At 44.9% G+C, this 25,911-nt stretch overlaps 1 protein-coding gene across 1 annotated transcript in view; it reads left to right on the top strand.

Annotated features, from left to right (window-relative positions):
• Positions 1 to 25,911, top strand: part of DNAH14 (dynein axonemal heavy chain 14) — a 447,800-nt gene that overhangs the window by 165,643 nt on the left and 256,246 nt on the right. The window contains exons 31-33 of the mRNA XM_054972406.1: positions 1,441 to 1,612; positions 13,033 to 13,122; positions 13,615 to 13,775. Coding sequence (XP_054828381.1) covers positions 1,441 to 1,612; positions 13,033 to 13,122; positions 13,615 to 13,775 — 423 coding nt within the window. The remainder of the gene's footprint in view (positions 1 to 1,440; positions 1,613 to 13,032; positions 13,123 to 13,614; positions 13,776 to 25,911) is intronic.

Below are 25,911 nucleotides of genomic sequence, written 5' to 3'. Positions count from 1 at the left end.
AGGTGATAAATGCAAATTTGTAAGAGTACTCCAGTTGGAGGCTTCCAAATTGGCCAAATACCAGGTTATCTATTCTAAGCATGTTGAGGATTGTGCAGAATGCAGTTTGGCTACAGCCATAGCATTAAGGTGGCATTTATAGTTGAAGTCTACTTCCCTACCTAATGAAACAAAGGCTAGGATGGAGGACTTGCCATTTCAGGGGAAAGTGCTCTAAGACAGATGATGCACTTGACAATTCACAAAAGCAGGTTTAACTGCTAAAACTTTTTGTGTTACTCCATCTCAGCCTTACTATTGGCCCAGGCCTTATTCCCACCAGTACAGGGGACAACATTTTCACCTTTATCCACTGCAGGCAGGGTACAAACACTACCAGTCTCAATATTAAGGGGGTTCTACTCATAACTACAGGACATACCATGGCAAAAAAAAAGCAGAGATCTCCTTAGCCAGATAACATTATGGATAAAACCCAGCATTCATTAATAATAGACTCCCAAGTTACAGGAGAGGAAGGTAATTGTACAATTGCTGAGACAGACTACTCAAGAGCGACATCAAAATATTTATTTTTGAGAAGCAAGTGCAGCTTTAGTGGATTGAGACAACGATAGAAGAAAAAAGATGACATACATTGGGTATAAACATACTGATCTAATTATGAAAAGTTTTGTTCCTCCAATGCTGTTTAGCTTTTCCTGAAAATGGCTGGGGAGAGTGAGCTGCTTATCATTAGAGCAACTGGGAAATCTGCTTTTCTGCACAAAATAACAACAAAGATAGTTTCTAAATGCTAACTTTAATGTGCACAATACTGAGGAAATTAAAAGCAAAAGATGAGTGTTCCAAATACTGGAAGCCTAACCATATGTCTTCACTGAACTTCGGGATATTGAGGAATATAAAGTGAAATAAATTACCTATAAGCAGGAATCATTTCATAGAAAAAGAGCTGGAGGAACTCATTAGCATAACTCATTAGCATATGACACACCCCTTGACATCACCAGAAATGTGTCATTGGCATAACTGATTTGCATATGCCACACCCCCTGACATCACCTATCCTGGCTGTTTTGGACCCATTCCTGGCCATTCAGGGCCGAAATTGGGCCCAAAATGGCAAAAAGGGGCTGAAAATGGTCGAAAAGTGGCCCAAAATGATCAGGATCAGACTGTTGCTGAGCAGGAGAGTGATCCACCAACCGTCAGAGGCCCAATCCGGTGGGCGGGGCCGCCTGACATATGACTTCTTTGGGGAACTGCCGGAACTGCATTCCTGCGCGTTCCCCCTCGAAATGAGCCCTGCCTATAAGAATATGCAAGGTGAAAGCATAAAAACAATGGCAGAATTGCTATATTACAGTACTAAGCAATATATTATTATTTACAGCAAGTATTGTAAAATTATAATTACTGGTATTTTTTTTTTTATAGAAATAGTAATACAAAGGTTTCAGAGATAGAAGAAACTCTCATCATAATCACTGTGCTGAAAGAATCTAATTTACCAAAATTCCTTGCTGAGGATGTTTCACTATTTGAGGACATTCTGACAGATCTGTTTCCAGGAATGAATGTTGCAAAAGTAAATGCACTGCGACTAGAGGTAATGACGTAAGCATGGTTTTTCATAGTATGGTGCCCTTCTGCTGAGGATTCTTCCTTTCACTGTGAAGACTTCTTCTGTAAACTGAAGGAATCTTATCTCTAAAATACATGTTATGTTTTTGGTGAGTTGACTTGGGGTTACCTGTACCCAACATGTTTTCCCTGCCATGGGGAAAGATATTTTTTAAGTCCACAAGGTCTCCATTCTGGTTGGAACTCCAGTGTAACGGGAGGAAAGGCTCCTCCCTTCCCCTCCACACATTTTCCCACTCCAAAAGGGCCACAGCAAGAAGTTATTTCCATAACTTTGGCACTGTACACTTGGAATACTTGGAGCTCCAAAGTACTACTAATAACTTCCTGCTGGGGCTGTTTAAGTTCTATAAAACAGTATGAAAGGGAAGGCAGGAGCCCCTTCTCCACTCATGCCATGGTTCAAAGCAGAATTGGCTCCTGTGGAATTTAAAATAATGCCTTTCCCTTCAGCTGCTTTATGACTTCAGGGAAAGCAGATTGGATCTAGAGAACCCCAACCCAACTTGCCAAAAAAGTAATATATATGTATTGTCGAAGGCTTTCACGGCTGGAAAACGATGGTTGTTGTGGGTTTTCCGGGCTGTACTGCCGTGGTCTTGGCATTGTAGTACCTGACATTTTGCCAGCAGCTGTGGCTGGCATCTTCAGAGGTGTAGCACCAAAAGACAGAGATCTCTCAGTGTCACACCAAAAGATCTCTGTCTTTTGGTGCTACACCTCTGAAGATGCCAGCCACAGCTGCTGGCGAAACGTCAGGAACTACAATGCCAAGACCACGGCAGTACAGCCTGGAAAACCCACAACAACCAGGTAATACATAGTTTAGCCTTCTGATGGCAAGAGCCTTATATTCACAGAAGGATTCTCTTGGTGGACGAGGATCTTGGGCTCAATCACTGTCAATGGAATAGTAACATTTTATTTAGTAGAAAAAATGTATGGTAATAAAAATAATCTGATTATTTTGATTTTATTTTTATTTATTTGTATTAGATTTCTGCAAGCTGTTGATTATTTTTATTTTATTTTTATTTATTTGTATTAGATTTCTGCAAGCTGTTGATTGTATTGAACTTCACTGAGTAACCCGTCTTGAGTCTCAGTGAGAAAGGCGGACTATGAATAATGTAAATAAATAAATAAATATAAAATGAGGAGGATGGGTTCAGTTTTACACCAACAGGTAGAAGACAGATTTTTCATCATGATTACAGTCTTGGAATCCAGACCACATGCAACATTATGATAAAATGGGCCTGAAACAAATCTTTGTTTTGTGGAGTTTTATTTAATCCCTGTACAACATTTTTGTGCATGTATAAACAACCACATAAACAAATTGGTTGTCAAAATCTATAGATTAATCTGTTTTGCTATATTTCTAAACAGTTTTATTTAGATTATAGCTTTAAAGCAAGTTCCATATCCATAAAACTATGAGACATCGTTATCATGCTTTTATTTTGCCCCCCCAGTTGGAATAAGAGGCAGACACAAGGCTTGGGTAATAAAAGGTTACTTTTATTTAGGCAACAACATGGACTGCAACAACCAAAAAACCCTGGCAAGGGCCTAACCAGTGGTACAGGTCAAGCCCTGGGGTCACTCCCCTGGACCCCACATTGACCTGTCTAGGTGAGACCCGCTGCCCCAGATGCGAGCCATTCACATGCACAGCTGAGATCCGGCAGACGTGGCAGATGGTTTCCCCCTTAAAACTCCAAGCACATCCGCCACGGAGTATGAGGGAAGGACTTGTCCAGGAGATCCCACCAGGCAGCCTGCCCTCTCAACTGGCTGCCGCCAAGCATGCCAGCCGATCCTGACAGGCCCCTAATATCCCCACCAGTGGGGATGTGCCAAGGGTACTCACTGTCCTGCTTACATCCCCCCAACTAAATCCTGCCATTGATGCCCTATACAGCGCCACCATAGTCCAATAACCACAGCTCCACCAAGCAGTACAAGGTAGGCAAAAAACTTCCTTCCCCAAGGCCAATCAGGGAAAGAAAGGAAAAATTCCTACCTGGCCCCCCAAAAGGCAACCGGTCAAAAACCTGCACTGCTACTGGGCAGGCGGGTGGGCCAAGCACAAGGCAGCAAGTGCTGATGCAGAGGCAGGGCTGTCAAGGCACTTAGCCCCTCCCCCTCCCCTTGTGACCCTGAAAGGCTGGAGAAATACTGCCGCTTCTCCTCCACAGTGGCAAATGTGGCCCCCGGCCTCAAGCCCTTGGCTGCCGGCTGGGTGGGGGCCGAATTGCCCCCCAGTCGGAATAAGAGGCAGACACAAGGCTTGGGTAATAAAGGGCCACTTTTATTTAGGCAACAACATGGACTGTAACAACTAAAAAACCCTGGCAAGGGCCTAGCCAGCGGTACAGGTCAAGCCCTGGGGTCACTCCCCTGGACCCCACCTTGACCTGTCTGGGCGAGACCCACTGCCCCGGATGTGAGCCATCCACATGCATGGCTGGGATCCGGCAGACGTGGCAGATGGTTTCCCCCTTAAAGCTCCAAGCACCTCCGCCGCGGAGCATGAGGGAAAGACTTGTCCAGGAGATCCCACTAGGCAGCCTGCCCTCTCAACTGGCTGCCGCCAAGCATGCCAGCCGATCCTGACAGGCCCCTAATATCCCCACCAATGGGGATGTGCCAGGGGTACTCACCATCCCGCTAACATCCCCCCAACTAAATCCTGCCAACGCTAAGGCCGAGCCTCTGCTCAGGCCTTCATGCCCCACAGGTGACTTACTGTAAGCCGTAGCCCTTGCCTCAGGTCATCTAACTATATATATATATATATAGTTAGATGACATATATATATGTTGACATATATATGATGACATATATATATATATATATATATATATATATATATATATATATATATATATGTTGTTGCCCGCCACCAAAAGGTGGCCCCCATCGCCTCGGTAGAGGTTGGCCAAGCGGGCCTTAATCCTGAGAAGGGGAAGATAAATGCCCAACCCATTCCCCCAGCTAACTAAATATCTCCAACAAAATAGTTAAGATGCTAGGCCACTGCTTGCTAATCCACAGCAAGTCAGCCTGAGCCTGCAAAGCAAGGGCCATACCATTACAAGCCCAGGTCATTACCTCCCAGGTGTCATAGCCCAGTCTGAGAGTGAGGTCTCCTCTGGAGGAGAGGAGCCTCGTGTAGCCAGCCAGGACTCCTCAGGAGAAGAAGAGTTCTGTGTAGCCAGCCCTAGCCCTGACTCAGCAGAAGCCAGCAATCATGATCAGCAGCTGCTGGCTGATCAAGCCTCACAGCTAGCAGCTGAGACACCAGCACCCTCTAGCCCCAATACCACAGGGGAAGCTCAGCCAGGAACTTCCACAGGGGAGGCTCAGTCAGGGACTGCCAGCACCACAGGGGAAGCCCAGCCAGGGGCTTCCACCCCCCCAGGCTCACCCACACCTAGAGAGCGCCGCAGGCAGCGCCAGAGACTGGAACTGCAGGAGAGACGGCGCAGTGCTCGCCTCCTGAGCCAACGCCAGCTGCTGGAGAGTGATGATGAGTAGCATCAGGATGGAGCCCCAGCAGCTGGCTGAAAATCACGCCTGGCTATAAAAGCCAGTCAGGAGCAACTGCCAGGCATGGAAGCAACGTGTCAACTACCTGCAACCACTCTCTGGTACCTTGTGTCTTGCTCTTGCCCGCACCTTGACTTGATACCCGCGTGCTCTGACTTACGGACTGGACTTGGCTTGGCTTTTTGGATCCTGGAGGCAACCCTGGCATTAACCTTGTGCTCTGACTACGGACTGGACCTGGCTTGTGACTTTTGAACACCCCTTGGCTTCGTGCTAGTACCTGGACTACCAGCTTGGGCGGGCCCAGCCCATGACACCAGGTGAATGACCAATATGACAGGTGGAGGACCACTCCTCCCTTCAAACAGCAAAGGCAGCAGCCGCGGCCACAGTAGACCCTAGCGGCCCTGCCACTCAACCGTGGTCCACTTGCTTAGCCCAAGCTGGGACCCAATGGCCGTCCTCTTGGCTTGGTGGGACACCCAAAAAACCATGCTGTGTCCGCATATAAGGATCTGCAGCCTTCCCGGCGAAACACAGCACCTAAAGAAAAAGCAAGTCAGTTGAAGTTCCCAGCACCCAGTGGGCGAATGTAGACCGATAAGCCTTGGACCTCCACCGGCCCACCAACTGAATAACCTAATAACACATGGCTGCAGCTATCAAGGCTGCCCTAGTCTGGAAGGAACGGGTGCCACTTTTAACATTCTGCAGACTCAATCTTGTCAGAGGTCATCCAATGACTGTCCCACACTGGTGCCTAGTCAAGGGGGGGGGCTTCATTGAAACTATAACCCCCCGTCTTCCCCTCAAAGTGCAATATACTACTTCAGTGCCGACACCGGGCACCACTCTATATCTGCACATGGACCCAGCTGGATAACATACCCCAGCTGAAATTGATCCATCCTAGAACGTCTAATCCTATAACATCTAATCCTTAAAGTAGCATCATACACACACTTTTTATGTCCTAGGCCAGTAAGGCCCTACCTGACTCAGCCTTGAGAGGATGGGCCACCCATTCACTTATCCTAAGTACCCCGAAAAAAGGCTGTCCGCACAGCTGCCTAAACTAGAGCCAACCCCAGGACCAGAGCAGCACACTGGACGGCTGGAGTAATATTATGCCTTGGTCTGGCTGCCTCTCGAGGTCTGGCTATTATGCCTTGGTTTGGCTGCCTCCTGGGGTCTGGCTGCCTCTTGGGACCAACCCTCTAACCTCTTCACTAATGCGGACATTCCCAATGATTACTGCAAACCTGTGGGCTCTGCTGGTAAATGCATTGCTAATGCCGCCAGCATTAGTTACCACTCTAGCCCGCAGCCAAACATGACTGCCACGAACTTGCTTGGCCACAAACACAATGTGGCACACCAGAAGTGCACAGTATGCTTGGCAAGGTCTCGTCCCCTGATGCCCTACTCAACCCAATCTGATGGCCACTCCTCGGCACACCAGTGCCCTCAGAAGAACACCCCAAATCCAAGAGAGCAGGAGGCATCAGAGTGCCCATGCAACTCTGCTTCCAGCAAAAGATTGCCCCTCAAAAGGAAATGCCATTAAATTCCTGTAAAATTCCTCCCAAACCATAAGTTCCTCCCAAGTTCCTCCCTGAATCTAGCATCCATCCTGAACATCCATCCTGAGCCTGTGATGGGGAAGCCTTAATTTGTCCATGGTGTCACAGAGGCACCTTAAGAATGCCCGTTCAGGAACCGCCACTCTAAAAAAAAGTTTAAGTGTCCTACAAACTGCCGCAACTCAATCAGAGATACTCTATGCCACTCATTAAATGAGGCAAACCGCACCCTGAGGTTGGCTAGCTTTTCCAGTGGCAGCCTGGAGGTTTTGTGGACCGTGTCCAACTCAGCAGGACCCCGGGCCAGTTGGACCACCAATTGCCCTGCTAGGTTACTGAAGGCCCCTTGAAAAAGAAAAAGGCACCCAGATAATGAACAGTGTCCCAACAATCTTTTCCCTAACGATCCCTTCCATACCTGCCACTGATCGAAGATTGGCTGCCATGAAAGGAATCCTAGGTCCCTGGAAAGGAATCCTGAACCCACAGTTAAACCCACTGAACACGAACAAAGCATCTTCATGCTTAGGATAACCATCCAAGAGATACTTAAGTTCCCTCAGTTTTATTGGGCTGGGCCCTTATCCAGCTTGCTGTGGAAAGTTACCACCGGCCCCACCCCCACGCTTACCCCAACCTCCTCTATGGCGCCTAGGGCAAAAGTTAAAGGAGTGGGAGCTCCCACATGTTGGGCATTCATGCTTGTACCTGCACGGTTTCCTTGTGCATGTTCCCTGGTTCACTAAGTCCCAGCACAACTGAGCGCGGTGGAGAACCACTGTACTAAATGGCCACTGTCAGAGCAGTCAGTAAGATTAGCCTTAGCAGAGCCATCACCTGCAGCCAAGGTTGCTGCAGAATCTTCTCCCACGGCAAATTAGGGTTCATTGCTGCCCGCATCTGAAATTCTTCATTGAACTGCATCCCCGATGAAGCCTGTGTACCCTTTGTATATTATGTCCAGGTACTGTAAAAGAGATCAGCCCTCCATGGCTATGCCCTAACTATTACTCCCGCATAAATCAGGAACCCAGGGAGCCTAACTGGACCAGGCAGATGATGGGCCAGGCAGTGACTGACCCTCCAAACCCTGCCAACTAGCCCTGCTCATCTGTCCCTTAACTCCTGGGTCAGCAGCAGCATACTGAGCACCCCATGCCTGATTCTGAGCTGGCACAGCCTCATAAACTGGGGTCCCCATAGCCAGTCATCACCCTGCTGCGTAAGAGAAGACTTACCATCCCACACCAGGTCCACAGCCACCGCCACAGGTTCAACATCAGCCATCCAGCCTGGATCACCACTTGAAGGTTCAAAACTGCCCGCCGTCCTCCTTGTTTTGGTTCTCAGCCGCCACAGTGTCTGTTGAAACAGAAGGCCCCTCAAGGGCAGAAAGCCGTTTAAGAACCTCAGCCTGAAAAGCAGCAACTGATGTCAGCCAAACAGGCCTACCACGCTTTGCTTGCTCCAAGGCCGCAATGTGGCTCAAAGTAGCCTGGCGACTAGTGCTTTCATCCTCGTCTAAAGATGACAAAGTAGGTGGAGGCCTTTTAGGCGGGGCCTCTTAGCTGGTTGTTTTCCTTTGGAAGGGGCAGACTCCTCTTTGGGTGGCATGGTTACGTATTTATTCTGTCTTAATACTAATATCAAGAACAAGTATTATTGTTATTAGTATTATTACTATTACTATACTCTTATTATTGGTAAAATCACCTATTCAAACCATTAATGCCGCTGCATGTGAGGAAAGGGATCACTCCTTTTGATTGTAGCTTGAGTAACCACATTACTAAACATGCTACCTAGATTGCTACCTCTGCCAAGTTGCAATCTAGTTACTGAAAGGGAGAATAACCAGAACATCATTTTGCATTGTCATTTCTAATCAAAGAACACTCTTTGACTTTCTGGTACACTCATTATGTCATTTAAGAATGAAGCTGCCACTCTTTTAAAACGCACATTGTTTTAGAGATGTATTATGAAGGAAAGTCATTTTAGCCAAACAACAAATTAATGATGAACTATACTTCTAAAGAGCTGTGTCTTACAAACTTGCATTGTTTCATCAAGACTTTGAATACTGCCATCTTACAAACCATAGCCATAGACACTGATAGCCCAGTATTTCCTTACTCCCTATGGCCACTTCATCATCCTCAAAGGTTAACTATACAGGTAGTGGCATTATGGAAATGTACAGTAATGTAATGTACTGTAGTAACCCATACCCTCCCAAAGGCAGCCCAAACACTGTGTAAGCTGCAAAGGCCTCTATAAAATGGCTGCCAGTGCTAGGAGGCTAAGCAGGCCACAGGGTGACACACTCAAAATGGCCACCCCAGCACAGCAGAGGCTGTAAAATCCCCACCGAAATGGCCTGCACTACCAGTAAGCAGGAGGCAAATCAGACCATATAAAACCCACACTCAAAATGGCCTCTGTTGGAACTGTGTATATGGTAGATGCCTTCTCAATAAGGCCGCACTGCCAGGAGAAAAAGCAGGCCTCTGGTGCCACACACAAAATGGCTGCACCCAACTGAATAAACTGCCAAGCCTTTTCACAAAATGCACCCCCTGCTGCCTGAAGGCCTTAAGCCAAACTATTCCTACTAGAAATACTCCCTCCCAAGTAAGTATAAACCGGGGGGGGGGGGGGGCTAGACAGAGAGGAGGCCTACCAGCATCCACCCTGCTCAGCCAGTAGCAGTAATGTAATCCACCCCTCAGATGGCTGCAATTCACCCCTGCGGCCTACAGCAAAGCCTATTGCTGTTTCTGCTGAAAGTACTCCCTCCCAACAAAATAAGGGGGAAGGGAAGAAGAGCCTAATTAGGCCGGAGGCCTGCAAGGACTGGATATAACTCTGCTTTAGCCCTCCTGACTGATAGACAACAGTCCCCAAATGTAAATAAGAAGGAGATAATAATAATAAAAAATCTCTGCCAAACCACTGAGCCTGGCGCTGGGCCCTGGCTCTCCTCTTGTTGTTTGAAGGTATCAAGCAGGGGGAATAGCACAGGTTTCCCTGAGGCAGCTATAGCCACCTAGCCCTGAGGGCCTTCAGTAAAACTGGTCTCAGAGGAGCTCGGCTGAGAGAGCTTGATATATGCTTGAGGCGGCAAGTGAAGGCCCCTTGAAAAGGAAAAAAGGCCTCCACATAATGAACAAGAGCACAAGGCAGCAAGTGCTGACACAGAGGTAGGGCTGTCCTGTTAAGGCACTTAGCCCTGCCCCCTTCCCATGTGACCCTAAGAGGCCGGGGAAATGCAGCCCCCGGCCTCAAGCCCTTGGCTGCCTGCCAGATGGGGGCCGAATTAAAGCAACAAGAAAGTACTTACTAATTAAAACTCACAAGTCATTATGTGCACACTTACCATGTAAACAAAAATTATCATAACCAGAGTAGATACTAATTTAAATACTTATTTTATTTCACATTTATAGATTAATATAAAGTACTTTGCAATAAGAATACTGATTTGACTTCAATACAGTATATCTTTGTAAGTGTATAAAACGAGATACAAGTTTACGTAGAAGTAGTAGCAGTAGCAGCAGTAATAATGTACCTTCATATTAATTTCACCCAATAAAGTATGAAAAACTAAAATAATGTGATATTACGTTCAGGGGTGTAGAAAACACCTTTAACCTGCTCCTTCTCAGTCCTCTAGCAGGGTCAAGCTGGTATCCTCTAGTCCCAGTGGGGTTATCAAGGCACCACATAAAGATCAACTCAACAGCCAACTGATCAGTGGCAGTTGGCCCTTTAAAATACACCCACTATCAGCTGGCCCTTTGACAGCCCTGTGTGACAATCAGCTTTTGGGAAGCTCCACCCTTGAGGAGGAAGGGGAGTAAAGAGGCAGAAATTATTCAGGAGGCACAATGGTCCCTCCCAGGCTAGACCACACCTCCATTAAGGCTTCTAGGTATAGGAAGGCCACTGGGCATGCCCCAGGTCTGGCTAGGATTTTCAAATGGCTTGAAGTGAGAGGCTGTGGAAGACAGACCAGCTCTGGCTCCCAGCTCAGAAGGGAGTAAAGCTAGGAGAAAGGATGTAGACTAGGGTGGTATCCAACCATCATTCCTCTCTTTCTGAGGTCAAGGGAAGTTGCTTCAGCCAAATTAGTCCCTGATGTGTGACAGCTGAAAATGGAATTTCTTACAATTATACATGCTAAAAGTAATATTTGGAAATATGCACTTCTATCTTATGTTTACTGAAACAACCATCAGTATAAGACTGGTTTTATGAATACTGTTGCTGTATAAGTATGACTGCCTCCAAGGGGTCAAATCAGACTTGAGGCAAAGGATCCATGTGCCTGAATCTATTTTCCTGCAAGAGCCAATTACAGCTTTGGAGAAACATTTAAAATCATGAAAGAGGCATGGGAGGAAAAGAACTGAACACCCACTTCCCTGATCTTCAATGAAGCCACAAATTAGTATTTTTAAATGTGTGGAAGACTGGAGAGTGTTTTTTGTGCCATAACTTTTCTTATTGGAGCAGGATTCAGGGGAGGTAGTAATTAGACATGGGCACGAATTGAAATACGACTCAAATTTCATGACAAATTGGGCTGTTTCGTGCTTCGTGAAACCGTGATTTTGGGGGGCGTGTTTTTCACGAAATCCATGACTTTTTTGGCCGATTTGTAAGCTTCGTGGGTGATTCGTAACGCCAGACAGGCTGGCACCAATCTATTGATTTCCTAGGCAACGGAGGCCAAGAAAGTCTGCAGACCTTTTGTTGCCCTGGAAACCCCAATCTTAGCCTTCAAAACCCGATAGGCAGCTCTCCCTACCAACTGGAGATCTCCCAGTTTGCCCTATGCAGCAAGGGACAGGGGATTAGGCAACTGAGGAGATGGGCCTTCTGTAGCCAAGGAAACACCAATCTCTTCCCTCCAAACCTGATGGTCAGGTCTATCTGCCAACCACCAGAGAGCTCCTGTTCTGCTCTATGTGAGCATTTCTTATTTAAGGTAAAGCTCTCTCTGCCTTGTGGTTCAGTTCCAGTAGACAGAGGGAGAAGGAGGACTTTTTGCTGGAATTGGGAGAGTGGATTTGGGAGCTTTTGGGAAGAGAGAGTGGAGTGGAGAGTTTTTGAGAGGCATTTGGCTTTTTGGGAAGAGAGGGAGAGTGGATTTGGGAGCTTGCTGGGAAGGTCTTTTGGGTGAGGGTGCCTTTTTTCCTCCAAGTTCCAACCCAATCCCCCTATCCTCAGGCCTCTGCTTGGCTCTGGGGCCTTATTATCATATTGGAATCATCACAGTCATCTGGAGTGGTTTGCAACCTAGGACTTTATAGACATTGGATTCTTCCTCACAGATTGGACACGTAGTACACAGGACCTTTTATAATTGTTGGAAGGACTTGTGTTCATGTATACATGCATTTGCACTTTAATAATTTTCTGTGCAATGATAAATTACAACAGCACTTTGGGCACTGGCAGTTTATTAATTGTTGATGGTACTTGCATTATAGCACTTGTGTAAATAGTTTTCTAATTGTGAGTAGAAGCATTGTAGGAATCTTTCCAGAAATTTCCTAACTTGTTATAGCGTATTTACTGTGTGACTCTATATGAATGAATTGTAATAAATAGGATTGTGATTGGATACTTTGAGCTTGTTAGTAAGGTTACGCGGGCTGTTTTTGTTTTCTACATTAATTACCGTGTTACTCTCTGTTCTAGTTGGCTCTGGGGCCTAGCTTGACTGAGGCCTCCTTATTTATTCTTTTCTTGTTTTTCTCTGGCATATCTGGGTGAAGGGGGCTGTTGAAATGCCCCTGGTTCTGATGAATCATTAAACTAATGAATTGTTTCATGAAACTGGTCATTTTCATGAAAATTCGTGGTTCGTGATTCGTGAAACATGATGAAACATGAACCTCTCATTTCGGGTTTTTTCCGTTTCGTGCCCATGTCTAGTAGTAATGCAGGTAAAAGGATATTTTATTTTGTAATGTATTCTGTTTCAGAATTTGTAATAAACCTGGTGATTGAATGCTAAGTTTCAAAATAATGTGGTAGAGCTACGTGCAGGAGAAATTTTAGAACAATGACACATTAAAAGAATAGTTCATTTTCCTTAAAGTTTAATTTGGAGTATTTAGTCGGTAGATTTTCTTCATTTTGAGGGCAAAGACAGTTAAATATGAGGAATTACTTTATTTTCACATTCTTATGGATGTAATTCTACTCATAGCTATTGTTTTTATCTCAGAAGGCAGTATCCATTGCAATACAGAAATTATGTTTGCAGCCCTGGGAAAGTCAGATAGAGAAAGTTATGCAGTTTTACAGCCAAATTATGGTAAGTACAACAAAGAATTAATTCAAATGGAAAGTGTCATGGAGTTTAAATATGATGCAGGAATATATTGCACTGCTCAAGATTTCCAAAGAGAAGTTATTACAACCACTAGGATTGCCAACTTCCAGGTGGGGCCTGGAGATCTCCTGGAATTACAACTGAACCACAGACTATAGAGGTCAGTTTCTCTGGAGAAAATGGCTACTTTGGAGGATGGACTTGATGGCATTATACCCTGTTGAGATCCCTCTCTACCACAAACCCTAGGCTCTACCCCCAAATGTCCAAGAATTTCCCAAGCTGGAGCTGGCAACTCTATTCAGGGCACAGCAGAAATGGTGTATGTGTTGTAATAAAAGTTACTGAGAGGAAAAAAGCAAATTGATATTCATAGTCCTAAAATTCATTGTTTAAGTTTAATATATGTTTACCAAGAAACCGTAATATTTTAAGAAATCTACAAGTTCCAGAATAATCATTATATCTTTTTAGGCTCATGTTGGCGTGATGTTAGTAGGCCCGACAGGTGGAGGGAAGACTACCATTAGAACAATTTTGGAAAAAGCCTTGATAATCTTACCGTTACTAGATTTTGACAGTCTTACAAAACTGGATGTTATTTTACAGGTAAGGGGTTTAATTTCAGAACCTAAGTATGGTAGTAGGGTGCATATAACTGAAACAAGTGCTTTGTTGCTGCTTGTAGTATGAAAACACAAACCAGGAAAAAATACCAGGAAAACATTACAGAGCAACACAATGAGACACTTGTCTTCCCACTTCCTGTAGCACAGACAACTGTAAATCTAGACCAAAACACTTAAAACTATAATGAACTTTACCTTAACACTTAAAACTATAATGAACTTTAAAACTTTACCTACAAGTACATAAATGAACACAGGAACTGAAACTCACAAACTAAAGGAATACAATGAAAAACACATAGACATACAATGGGATATGCACTTGTGCTCATTCCATATCAAAATCAGTTATAGATCAGCCTGCCATACACCTGAGATTTCAGAGTAATGAGGGGATGATGATGTGGGGTTCTCCAGAGTGTGGCAGTATATGTTTAAGTGAGAGTGTGATAAAGAAATCATATGACCTTTCCTGAAGTGGGTTACAGTTGAGATGCTTTCCACTGCAACTCTAACAGGATATATTGGGTTTCCCCAGAAAAAGCAAAAGGATTCCAAGAAAATGATACTGAGTAAGGAAGGAGCCTGCAGTTAATATGGTGCAAAAAGTGGAATAGAGCCCCAAAATGGAGAACATTGTAAAAGAGAAACAAAAAAGAAAAAACCTAGAGGAAAACATTTGTGACTTAAAAGAAATGCAAATAAGAAAGCAACTTAAATCTGATTTTGGAGTTACCTATATGTTAAGACTAGCTTGATACCCGTGCTTTGCTATGGCATTTAACTACTTTAAATCCAGTTATAATACTTATGGGTGTGTAACATTTTTTTTATTTGTGGGGTTTTTTTGAGTTGGCAACTCTAGTGAACTTTTAGGGGAAGATTGGGAGGTGCATTTTACCTCAGGACACATTCAGTGACTCCCAATAGCAACTGCATACTGTTTAGAATGTGTGTGTGTGGGGGGGGGTGAGGACCAATCAGGCTGCATACACAAATGACCTCTGTGTTCCAACTGTCTCTAGGAGGGAGGGGGAATGAGGTGTGGAATGTGTGCACCCCAATCAGCCTGCATAGGCAAATGACCTTGAAAGGCTAGCCCAATCAGGGAAGAGCAGCCAAGCTGGCAGTGGCCAGGGTGCAAGCAGGCAGCAGCCTGCCAGCCATACAGGAAGCTGTATCCCTTTGGGAAAACACATTTTACCCCTTAGGGGGCGAATTTATATATATAGAAAAGCGGAAATTTCAGTAGAAACCCAAAAGCAGTACCTACAAAATCAAGCGCTACCTAAATTATCAGAGGAGAAAAGAAAATGACTGAATGATCCGTTCACAGTGATGGAAATAGTGGAGGCAATACAGAAACAAAATAATGGGGAAATCCCTGGACCAGATGGACTCCCAGCAGAATACTATAAAGCATTAGATGTCATTATCTAACTATACAAAAGTATGATTACCGCAGCACTAGAGGAAACAGCTTTGCCTGAATCATGAACGGAGGCAACGATTTCTTTAATACACAAGGAAGGAACAGACGCAAAGGAGATCAAGAATTACAGACCTATCTCCTTGCTCAACTGTGATTATAAAATATTTGCTACAATGTTAGCTACAAGATTTTAAAAAGTATTATCTGGTATAATACATCCAGATCAGGCAGGTTTTCTCCCCAAAAGACAATTGAGAAATAATATTAGAATTGTCTTAAATTTATTGGAATATTATGAAGCCCATCCGGAAAAACAGATGGCGTTGGTGTGCCTGGATGCTGAAAAAGCTTTTGACAAAGTTAATTGGCAATTCTTTATTGAACAGATGAAAGAAATGGAGTTTGGAATGGAATGTATAAAAGCTATTGAAACTATATATAAGAAACAGAAAGCAAGAATAATTATTTTTGATGATCTGACAGAGCCAATATCGATAGAAAAAGGGACAAGACAAGGCTGCCTGCTCTCCCCATTAATATTTATTTTGATGCAGGAAATATTGTCAAGAACTATAAGAAAAGACCCTATAATAAAAGGAGCATCTGTCAGAGGACATAAATATAAAATACAAGCATTTACAGATGACCTACTATTTATACTAGAGGAACCACGGGGCTCAATAGAGCAATTAATGAAACACATAAAGGAATATGGTTGGATGGCAGGAATGAAGATTAATTACCAAAAAACAAAAGTGATGACTAAAAATATGACTATACAGCAAAAGATGGAACTAATCACATTGACAGGATTCCAACTAGAAAAGAAAGTAAAATATCTTGGGATATATTTAACTTTAAATGCAGTTCACTAATGAAAAACAATTATATGAAACTCCTCCAAGAAATCAAGGGAGATTTGGAGAGATGGAAAGGATTACAACTTTCACTGATCGGAAGGATTGCAACCATTAAAATGAATATACTACCACGTATAATATTTCTTTATCAAACCATCCTCATTGGTATTAACAAATTATTTTTTGAGGAACTAAATAAAATTACATCTAAATTTATTTGGCAAGGAAGGAAACCAAGAATTAAATTGAAAACGCTTCAAGGCTTGAAAGAGAATGAGGGCCTTGCCTTACTCGACTGGAAAATTGATCATAAAGCGTGCTGCCTAGTTTGGATGAGGGAGTGGATCCTGCTGGAAAATTCAAGACTTTTAGCTCTTGAAGGACATAACCTACAGTTAGGATGGCATGCGTTTATATGGTATGGAAAAACAACTGGACATAAATATTTTAAAAATCACTTGATAAGAAAATCTCTTATAACAACATGGGAAGGAATTGTACCGCTAATATATTCCAAAATCTCACAATGGGTCTCCCCATTAGGAGCATTTACTCAGCCAAATGAATTTTCACAAGATAAGATTATTAGATATAAAGAACTTTTGGATGATAAAGGAGTGTTAAAAACAAAAGAGGAACTACAGAGACAAGGTATTAATTTAGACTGGTGGTCAAGAGCCCAGATTGAATTTAGGTATAACAAAGATTAAAAAATGGGAGGTTTTCAATTTAGAACAAAAGGACTTTGAAAAATTGCTATGTGACTCAGATGAAAAAATGATTAAGAAAATGTACTTATTTCTAATGCAGATGAAGACGAATGAAGGGGTGGAAAAATGTAAAATTTATGGGCACAGAACTTAGAATATAGTATTGATATGGTACAATGGAATAAGATATGGAAAGTGAATGTTAAAATAACTACGTCTGTTGCATTGAATTTCTTAAAATCCCTTCTTAATGGGTGTTTATATCATAAAAGGAATGTTTCCCGAAATTTCATGTTTCTAGATCCAGGGGTTTGGGCTGGGCGATGATGAGTCAGTCAGGACACTTGTCTTTATATATATAGATTACCTATGCAAGATGCAAATAAGGTTGTTTAATATAGATGCTTGGTAGCTTTTAGATTGCCTCATGCCCCTTAATTCTGGCTGATTGAGAAGTAATGTACTTGATTATGCAGCAGGAAACTAATGGATGAATGTTTGATTGACTTCAGGTAGGCTGGTAGAGATGCACATCTTTATCTTTGGCTTTAAGACTTCATCAAAGAATATCCTTAACGACCCTTACTGTGGTTGCTGTGTATGTCAGGGTGGATACCGCAGATGAGAAACACTTTCTCTTCTTGGATAAACTAAATAGGTTTGAACAGTTATTCAACAGTGTACTGGAAGTATATAAAGAACTGTGGTCTTCCTGAGCTGATTTTTCCAGTTTATGCAGGATCTGACATGGGAATTATCATATCTCTATGATTAAAATGACTGTGTTATCTAGATATCACTGAAAAGTTTAATCCTTATGCCCATAAGCAGAAAGGTAGAAAGGAGAAAGACAAGGGGAGGGGGGAGTGAGAGAACGGCAGCATGTCTTGGTTTACAAGCCTTGAAGCTTTTTTCCTCTGCTTATATGTTACCCTAAAGGGAGGGTCTCCTTGCGAGTTGGGGAAATTAGCATACAAGGGTCGTTTCCACACGTTCCTTTTTTTTCGAGCTTTCTCTGTCCTGAAGCCGAGTCTTCCCAACCCGCTTTCATAACTCACCTTCCATATGCTGCGTCCTCATGCGTTTCTTGTGTGTGTTCGTAGTGGAAGGAAAAAAGGTCCCAAAACAGAAAGCGCATTCTTTCTGCACCTTGTCACAAATGACGTTGGTGCAGTCCCACCCCAACTTTCCTTTTTTTTCCTGAGCACATGCAGGATTGCACTATATTGTTGTCCTGTCTTTCAGTTTCTGTAGAAACTGGGCATGCTCTACCGCAGATTTTCCAAAGTTTTAAATGCAAAAGTGTTTAATAAGTATGCGAACAGTAGAGTAGTGCAATCGCACGATTTCATATCCTACTGTGTAAAAGGCAAACCATGTTCCCTAGCACTCATGCCTTATCCCCATGGAGGTGCAGTATGCAGGGATAAGAAGCAAGTGGGGGCAAAACGAGAGATCAGCACAGGCTGCGGGAAGGCTCATTGTGGCAGCGAGGCCCTCCCAATGTCCCACGGCAGTGGGGGTGGTGCTCCCCACCGCCTCCATGGGGTCTTGGGAGGGCTGCACAAGCCAATTGGTGGCCGAGGGATGAGAGGAAGAGGGAGCCCCTGCTCTCTTCCCCATCTCCCTCTTGACTGATGCTTTGGGGAGAGGTGCGGGGGTGGGGGAAGCGCTGCTAGGAGCTGTTGTATTTTCCAAAACACAAGGCTTTAATGCTAGTTTGAAATAAAATCAGAAATGGCATTCTGTTCCCAATGTTGTTCCTAAACTGATAGTCTGATTGCTGAGTGATCCAATGTAGCAAGCACTGCATTGTAATAGCGCAAGGACCGTTTTAAAAAGTAAAAAAAAAAAAAGGGAGGAGGAGATATACTTGCGCATGCGAGCCAGATGCTTGTGTGGGAGAAGTAATGTCAAGAGGAGGGGTTGGAGATTTGTGGGAGGGCACTTCAGAAGCGCAAAAAAGCCTCCAGATGCATTTATAAGTTAGATAACTACGTGAAAAAAGTGGCATCAAAAATGAAAACGGAACAAAACAAGTTTCACAAAAAATGCTCAAAACTTGGTATCTTCATGACCTGCTCGCGCATGGGAAATGAAGACGTATGTAATGGGTGAGATAACCCACCAAAGTTCTGTTAGCAGGCTGTCTCATTAAGGACGTGTGGAAGCGACCAAGGAGACACTGTGAGAGGGGATAACTGTGAGATCTTCCACCAATGTATACCAGGATCGTTCCCTTAGAGAACTCTCTGAAAGAACCAGGCAGGTGTTCAACAGGAATGGTTTTATTAACAGAAAAATAAAGGCAAGCATACAGACAACCTCACACAGCATAAACACAGAGCTAACTAGGAAAACAAAGGAGATGGGAAAGTGGTTTCAGAGCGAGGGTGATATTTACCAGTGCTGGAGAGACAAGGTCAGCAGAAGCAGTAGCGAGGATGGCCAGTGCCTCATGGAACGGGGAGGAGAGGGCTCAGAGATGCATGGGAGGATGCATGCATGGGTTCAGAACACACACACTGAGCACATGGCAGGGCAGCCCAATTATAGAGCAAAATGTATCCTGGGACAAAACTGACATCTTGCTCCCAAAGACAGTGACTTGATGGCTGTCTCCAAAGGTGGACAATGAGTTGGGAAAGGTATGATTGTGCATATCTGGGAGGCACTGTAGGTGAGAAGAGTGCTTGATGAACTGCAGTTGCTAGACATGAAAGGCTTATCAGGTCCCTGAATACCCCAGACTGGGAAGGTGAGTATAGGAAGATTGGAAGGGTGTGGATGAGATTGACTTAGAACTCTTGGAAGACCTCTTTATTTTACTTAAGTGCTTCTCCAGGGCATGGAGGGGTAACTAGTCAATCTGACTCACCTGGTAAATCTCCGGTGGTCTATTGGGAGTGGGTCATTCCGTACCAATGGGAAGCAACTCCTCTCCAGTGTAGGGTCAGTCAACTGAACGATCCCGGAAGGGGAGGGACTTCCTCGGCTCTTCAGTTTTTTCTGGCCCTGCCTGGTGCAGGACGTCAACTGTTAGTGCTCCATAGAGTACGCAATCCAAAAAAAAAAAAAAACGAAGAAGGAAAGAGCAGCTGGATGGCTCACAAGGGAAATGAAGGTGTTGCGACCTTTTTTCCCCTCATCAGCCTTCGGTCGGGAGGCAAGGCTTGCGAGCAGCGGAGCCGACGGCGCTGGGCTAGCCCAGTTTCCACAGCTTGTGCTTAGACTCCCACACGGGGTTTCCGGCCTTCGGGTGTGGAACCCGCCCCCGCCATCGTCCTCCTGATGGAGCCTGCTCTGGGGGAAGTGGTAGAGTCAGTAAACACCGGCGGAGGGCACGACAGGCCGACAAGCCTCGCATCAGCCTTCACGCGGTCCTTCAGAAGCCTCATTGCATGCTCGAGAGACGAACCGTTGGGGGAGCAGTAAGAGGCCGCTGAGGCGAATTTTACTTCCCCCCTTACATTAGCGTTTTGGCAGGGAAAGGTGAGATTATGGCTGCAAGGACAGGGTTAGTGCCCACTGAGGGGTCAGAGGGCGCCCTTTGTGAGTTGGAGCTTCCTAGTTCCCCTAATTCAGTGTCCTCTCATCAGGCTCCAATAAATCCTGGGGGGAATACAGGGGACTTAGACGCTGCTGGCCAAGAGGCTAAAACTCAAATTCTTTCATGGCTTGGCTCTGAAATGAGGAGAGAGTTTAGAGAGGTTTGGAAGGAGAATGGTCTCCTCAGAGAGGGGGCTACTGTGGCAGACAAGGTCGGCAGATGCCCCCAAAATGCTCACCCTTTGAAGGCAGGCAAGAGGAGAGAGCTATCCCCCTCCCCCCATGCTACCAAAAGACGGAAAGGGGATGAAGCAGCTTCTTTGAAAGACTCTAGCCCTATTGAGGATGTGCACTCTGACTCTGAAAAGTCAGACTTATCCTCCATCAATGAGGAGGGTGAGCTGTCAGAAGAAGAAGAGGAAGACACCATGGCCACTCCTCAGGTGCGTCTTTTCCCCCAAGAGGTCTATTCCAGGCTTCTTCCTAAGGTGTTGAGGGCTCTGGAGCTTACTCCCTCTGAGGCTGACAAAAAAGAGACTCAGTCAGCCTTCCCACGTGGGTCAGAACGGATCTTGCCCCAAAAGGGTAGAAGTCAGACGGGTGTGCCACTTCCTGATGTCTTCCATGATATTATGAAGGCAGAATGGGAGATACCAGTGAAATCAAAAGCTACTCAGCCTATTGTTTCCAAATTTTATTCATTTACTCCAGCTGTGGCTAAGGAAATCCAGTTACCAGTAGTGGATGATCCAGTGTCTAGCATGGTTACCAACTCGGTTCTGCCTATGGGAGCGGATGGATATCCAAAGGACCCCTGTGATAGGAGGATTGAACAGACACTGCGTAAGAACTTTGATGCCTCAGCAACTTCAATCAGAGCATTGGTGGCTGGTTCATTATTTGCCAGGGCAGCCTTTTCCTGGGCTTCAGACCTAGCCACAGCTGAGAGCAATGTTCCCAAGGAAATCAAAGATGAGGTCAAGAAGATTGCCCTATCAACGGCCTTCGCTGCGGATGCGACCATGGATGCTTTCCAGTTCTTTTCTAGAGCAATGAGGTTCAACGTAGTGGCAAGAAGGAATACATAGTTGCGGAAATGGGAGGTAGACCCCTCAGCCCAGGCGAAGGTGGCGGCAATCCCATTCAAAGGAACTAACCTGTTTGGAGAGGCACTGGAGAGGTATCTGGTAGAAGACAGAGAGAAGAAAAAGGTTATTCCGTCTAAGAAGAAGGAGCCCCAGCAGAGGAAGAGTTTTCAGTCCTTTCGGGACCCCAGGAAGGCTTCCAGGTTCGGGGGGTCCAGATCCTCAAAAGGAGGATGGAAACCTAGATCCAGAGCTGACAACAGATCCACTGCCTTCTCTAAATTTGGACAATTCCACAAGCTGCAAAAGAAGGAAACTTCCGTGTGACTGAGACGCAGTAAGACACCCCATCCAGATAGGGGGCAGACTACATGAGTTTGTGGAAACTCGGCATCAGACAATTTCAGACAGATGGGCTCTGGACACAATAACAAATGGATATTCTTTGGTGTTCGAAACGATACCACACAACAGGATTTTTCAGCTTCCAAGAAATCCATCCAATCAGAAACATGTTCTACTACTTCAGGCGATTCAACATCTCCTGGAAATCAGGGCAATAGAACCAGTCCATCCAGATCAGAGGAATCAAGGGGTATATTCCATTTTCTTCATAGTTCCAAAGAAGAATGGAGACATCAGAGCCATACTGGACCTTCAATGGCTGAATCGATTCATAAAGACCCGCAAGTTTCGGATGGAGACTCTGCAAACCATCGTGACAGCCATCCAGAAGGGGGAGGTGCTCGCCTCTATAGACCTATCGGAGGCATATCTACATATCCCCATAAGGGAGACACACTGAAAATTCCTTCATTTTGCATACGATGGGAGGCATTTTCAATACCGGGCACTTCCTTTCGGTCTCAAGTCCTCTCCCCAGGTTTTCACCAAGATTCTGGTGACGCTCATGGCCTTTCTCCATCTGCAAGGGATCTCCTTGTTTCCTTACTTGGACGACATCCTAATCAAGGCCCCCTCAATGCAGATGGGACTGGAAACCGTAAGAACAACATTGGACTGTCTGGAAAGACATGGTTTCGTTGTCAACAGGGACAAAAGCTCATTAACCCCATAACAAAGACTGGTTAACTTGGGAGTAACCATAGACACGATTCGGGACAGGATGTTTGTGTCGTCGGAAAGACAAGAGAAGTTACGGTCTCTAATTCTACAGATTCAGAGGAACCAGCGACAGGAGGTTTTATACCTAGCACAACTGGTTGGCATGATGGTTTCCTGTCAGGACGTTCTTCAATGGGCAAGGTTTCATACACGTCCTCTTCAGTGATTCCTACTTCCATACCAAAAAGCCATCATTCGCAAGAAGCACATAGTGGTGACAGTGCCGAGAAGATTGCTACATCAGTTGGAGTGGTGGATGGATCCACACAGGTTTCTGGTGGGGGTCCCTCTCAGAGAGCCGAAAAGAATATTGCTGACAACGGACGCCAGTCACGGGGATGGGGGGCTCACTGCCAGAACGCAGTGGCCCAGGGTCCCTGGTCACAGGCAGAGTCACGAGAGTATGAACCTGCTGGAACTGAGGGCCATAAGGAATGGGCTATGTCATCTCAGCAGTCATCTGTTAGGCACAAACGTGTTCGTGAAGACCGACAACACAACAGCAAAATCTTACCTGAACAGGCAAGGGGGTACCAAGTTCAGGACCCTACACAAGGAAGCCTGCGCCATTCTACTCTGGGCAGAGAAGAATCTCCAATCTTTGAAAGCAGTTCACGTGGCAGGACTAGACAACGTTCTTGCAGATCAACTAAGCAGAGGTCTAATGGATCAGAGAGAATGGATGTTAAACAGGGAGATCTTCCAACAGGTATGCGGCAAGTTCAGCACTCCACACACAGACCTGTTTGCAAGCAGTCAAAACTGCCAAGTTCCAAGATTCATATCCAGGAGAAGGGACCCCCTAGCATTAAGCACAGATGCTCTAAACTGCGATTGGCCAAGACATCTAGTATATGCATTTCCTCCGATTCAAGTGTTACACAGAGTGCTGGAGAAAGTAATAGAACAAAGGGCGGAAGTGATTCTGATTTCTCCCCACTGGCCCAGGAGGGCTTGGTTCCAGGAACTGAGGAACCTCTTAGTAGCGGATCCTTGGCATCTTCCCTGCAGAGGGGATCTCCTGACGCAAGGCTCGCTGGTTCATCCACGACCAGACATGTTTCAATTGACTGCTTGGAAATTGAACGCAGCCAACTTTGTCAACTTGGCTACTCTGAGGAGGTGGTGTCAACCATGTTAGCGTCAAGGAAGAAACCGACGAGTAGGAGTTACAACGCTACGTGGCAAGTGTACCACGAGTGGTGTTCTAGCAGGCAGAAGGGCTCTTTACCAATTTCGATACATGAGGTTCTCCTTTTTCTACAAGAAGGCCTGAGAAAGGGTTTGAGCACAAGTACCTTAAAGAGGCAAATGGTGGTCATTTCTGCCATAGGAGGTTGTAAGAAAGGGAAATCCTTAGCACAACACCCTCATATTAAGAGGTTCTTGAGGGGTACAGCTCTTCTCAATCCACCTCCAGTTCATAGATTTCCCACTTGGAATCTGAATTTAGTGCTTAGGGCATTAATAAGAAAGCCCTTTGAGCCTATGGCAACCTGCCCTTTAAGGGAATTAATGTTAAAAATGCTGTTCTTGGTGGGGATTACCTCGGCTAGGAGAGTCTCGGAGCTAAATGCCTTATCGGTGGATAAGGAATTGTGCGTTTTTCACAATGACAGGGTGGTCTTACGGCCAGATCCCACTTTCATACCTAAGATCAATTCTACCTTTCACAGAGGTACAGATATTAATTTGCCATCCTTTTGTACTGACCCTAAACACAGGATAGAGAGAGAGTGGCACTGTTTAGATGTCCAATGTGCCCTCAGCTTCTATATAGATAGAACAAGTACATTTAGGAAGGGTGAATCTATGTTCGTGTCCTTTAGACAATCTTCTCTGGGGTCACGAGTTTCAAATTCCACCTTAAGCAGATGGATTAGGGAGTGGTATTGGCCTATAAAGCTGGGGAGTTAACTCCGCCAGAGGGAATTACTGCACATTCTCTAAGGGGAGCAGCCACCTCGGCCATTTACCGGTCTGCTCCTTCATTGGAGATGATTTGTAAGGCTGCGACCTGGAGATCAGTTCACTCCTTCACTAGACATTATAAAATAGATAAGATAGCCTCGGCTGAGGCTGCCTTTGGGAGACAAGTGCTCCAGCACACGCTCTAAATCTGTATTCTTTAGTAACCCACCCTGGGACACACTGCTTTTATATGTCCCATTGGTACGGAATGACCCACTCCCAATAGACCACCGGAGAATGGAAGATTTAAGTCTCACTTACTGTGAAGCTTCCTTTCTCGGTGGTCTGGGAGTGGGTCATTCCAACCCACCCAACAGAGATGGAGAGTGTGCTGGAGTTGGTATACAAGGAAAAGACTTCACTGCGGTTCTCACGGGGAACCAGAAGGTGTATATAGTTAATGTTGAGTAATATTACTAAAGTTGGTTGTTGAGTTTGTTATTCCTAGTATGTAGTTATACACAGAAATGTGGAAGGGGAAGTATTTACTAGTACGAAAGCTCACAGAAGTTCAAGGCTTGGAAAAGAACTGAAGAGCCGAGGAAGCCCCTCCCCTTCCGGGATCATTCAGTTGACTGACCCTACACTGGAGAGGAGTTGCTTCCCATTGGTACGGAATGACCCACTCCCAATAGACCACCGAGAAAGGAAACTTCACAGTAAGTGAGACTTAAATCTTCCATTTTCCAGCTCCAGCTGGAGTTGACATCTGTTCTGCCTAGTTAGGCAGTTTTCTGTGCTTGAAGCACAGGAGAAGGGGTTTATGATTTCCCATATTCATAAACTGCCCTTTCAATGTAATGAAGGGGTCTGACTGCTAACATATGAGGAAGGGTGCAAACCCCTGAACTTTGCCTCTAGAGTGCTATATTTCCCTGTGGATACTATGGGTCTGATTACTGAGGGTTCAGACAATCTGGAACATGTAGGTCAGTGGGCTGAGGTGACACTGTGTGTGTATGCTTTCTACCTACACCCCATGGCTACATTGCAGACAGGACTATCCTTGTGGTATCAGCTTCCCTATGGCACAAACCAGCTGGCTCCAGGTTATGATATCTCTGCATATTTCATCTATGTATGCTGTGCTGTCACATAAAGATGCAGGATTTTGATTGTCACAAAGGCAGTCCAATCAGTGCTACACAAATCCAAAACAACTGATTTCCCTTGAGTTCAATCTGGTAGAGAAAACTGCCTATCTTTCCAAAATGTGGTGAGTGTTCTTCTACAAGCTCACCATAATATTAGGTATATCTTTATGTAGGCACAATTCCAATATATTTGAGCTTGGAAACAAAGTGACAATGTAACAAATGTTGGGATATTTAAGGAGACAAGAATGAATAAGCAGTCAAGTGCTTTTATTTTGTTCACCCACTATTTATGTAACTTCTGTTGGAAGTAGAA

This window comes from Eublepharis macularius, chromosome 1 (genome assembly GCF_028583425.1).
Source record: "Eublepharis macularius isolate TG4126 chromosome 1, MPM_Emac_v1.0, whole genome shotgun sequence".
Lineage (NCBI taxonomy): Eukaryota > Metazoa > Chordata > Lepidosauria > Squamata > Eublepharidae > Eublepharis > Eublepharis macularius.
Note: the sequence above shows the minus strand (reverse complement) of the source record. Positions and strands in the feature narration are given on the sequence as shown.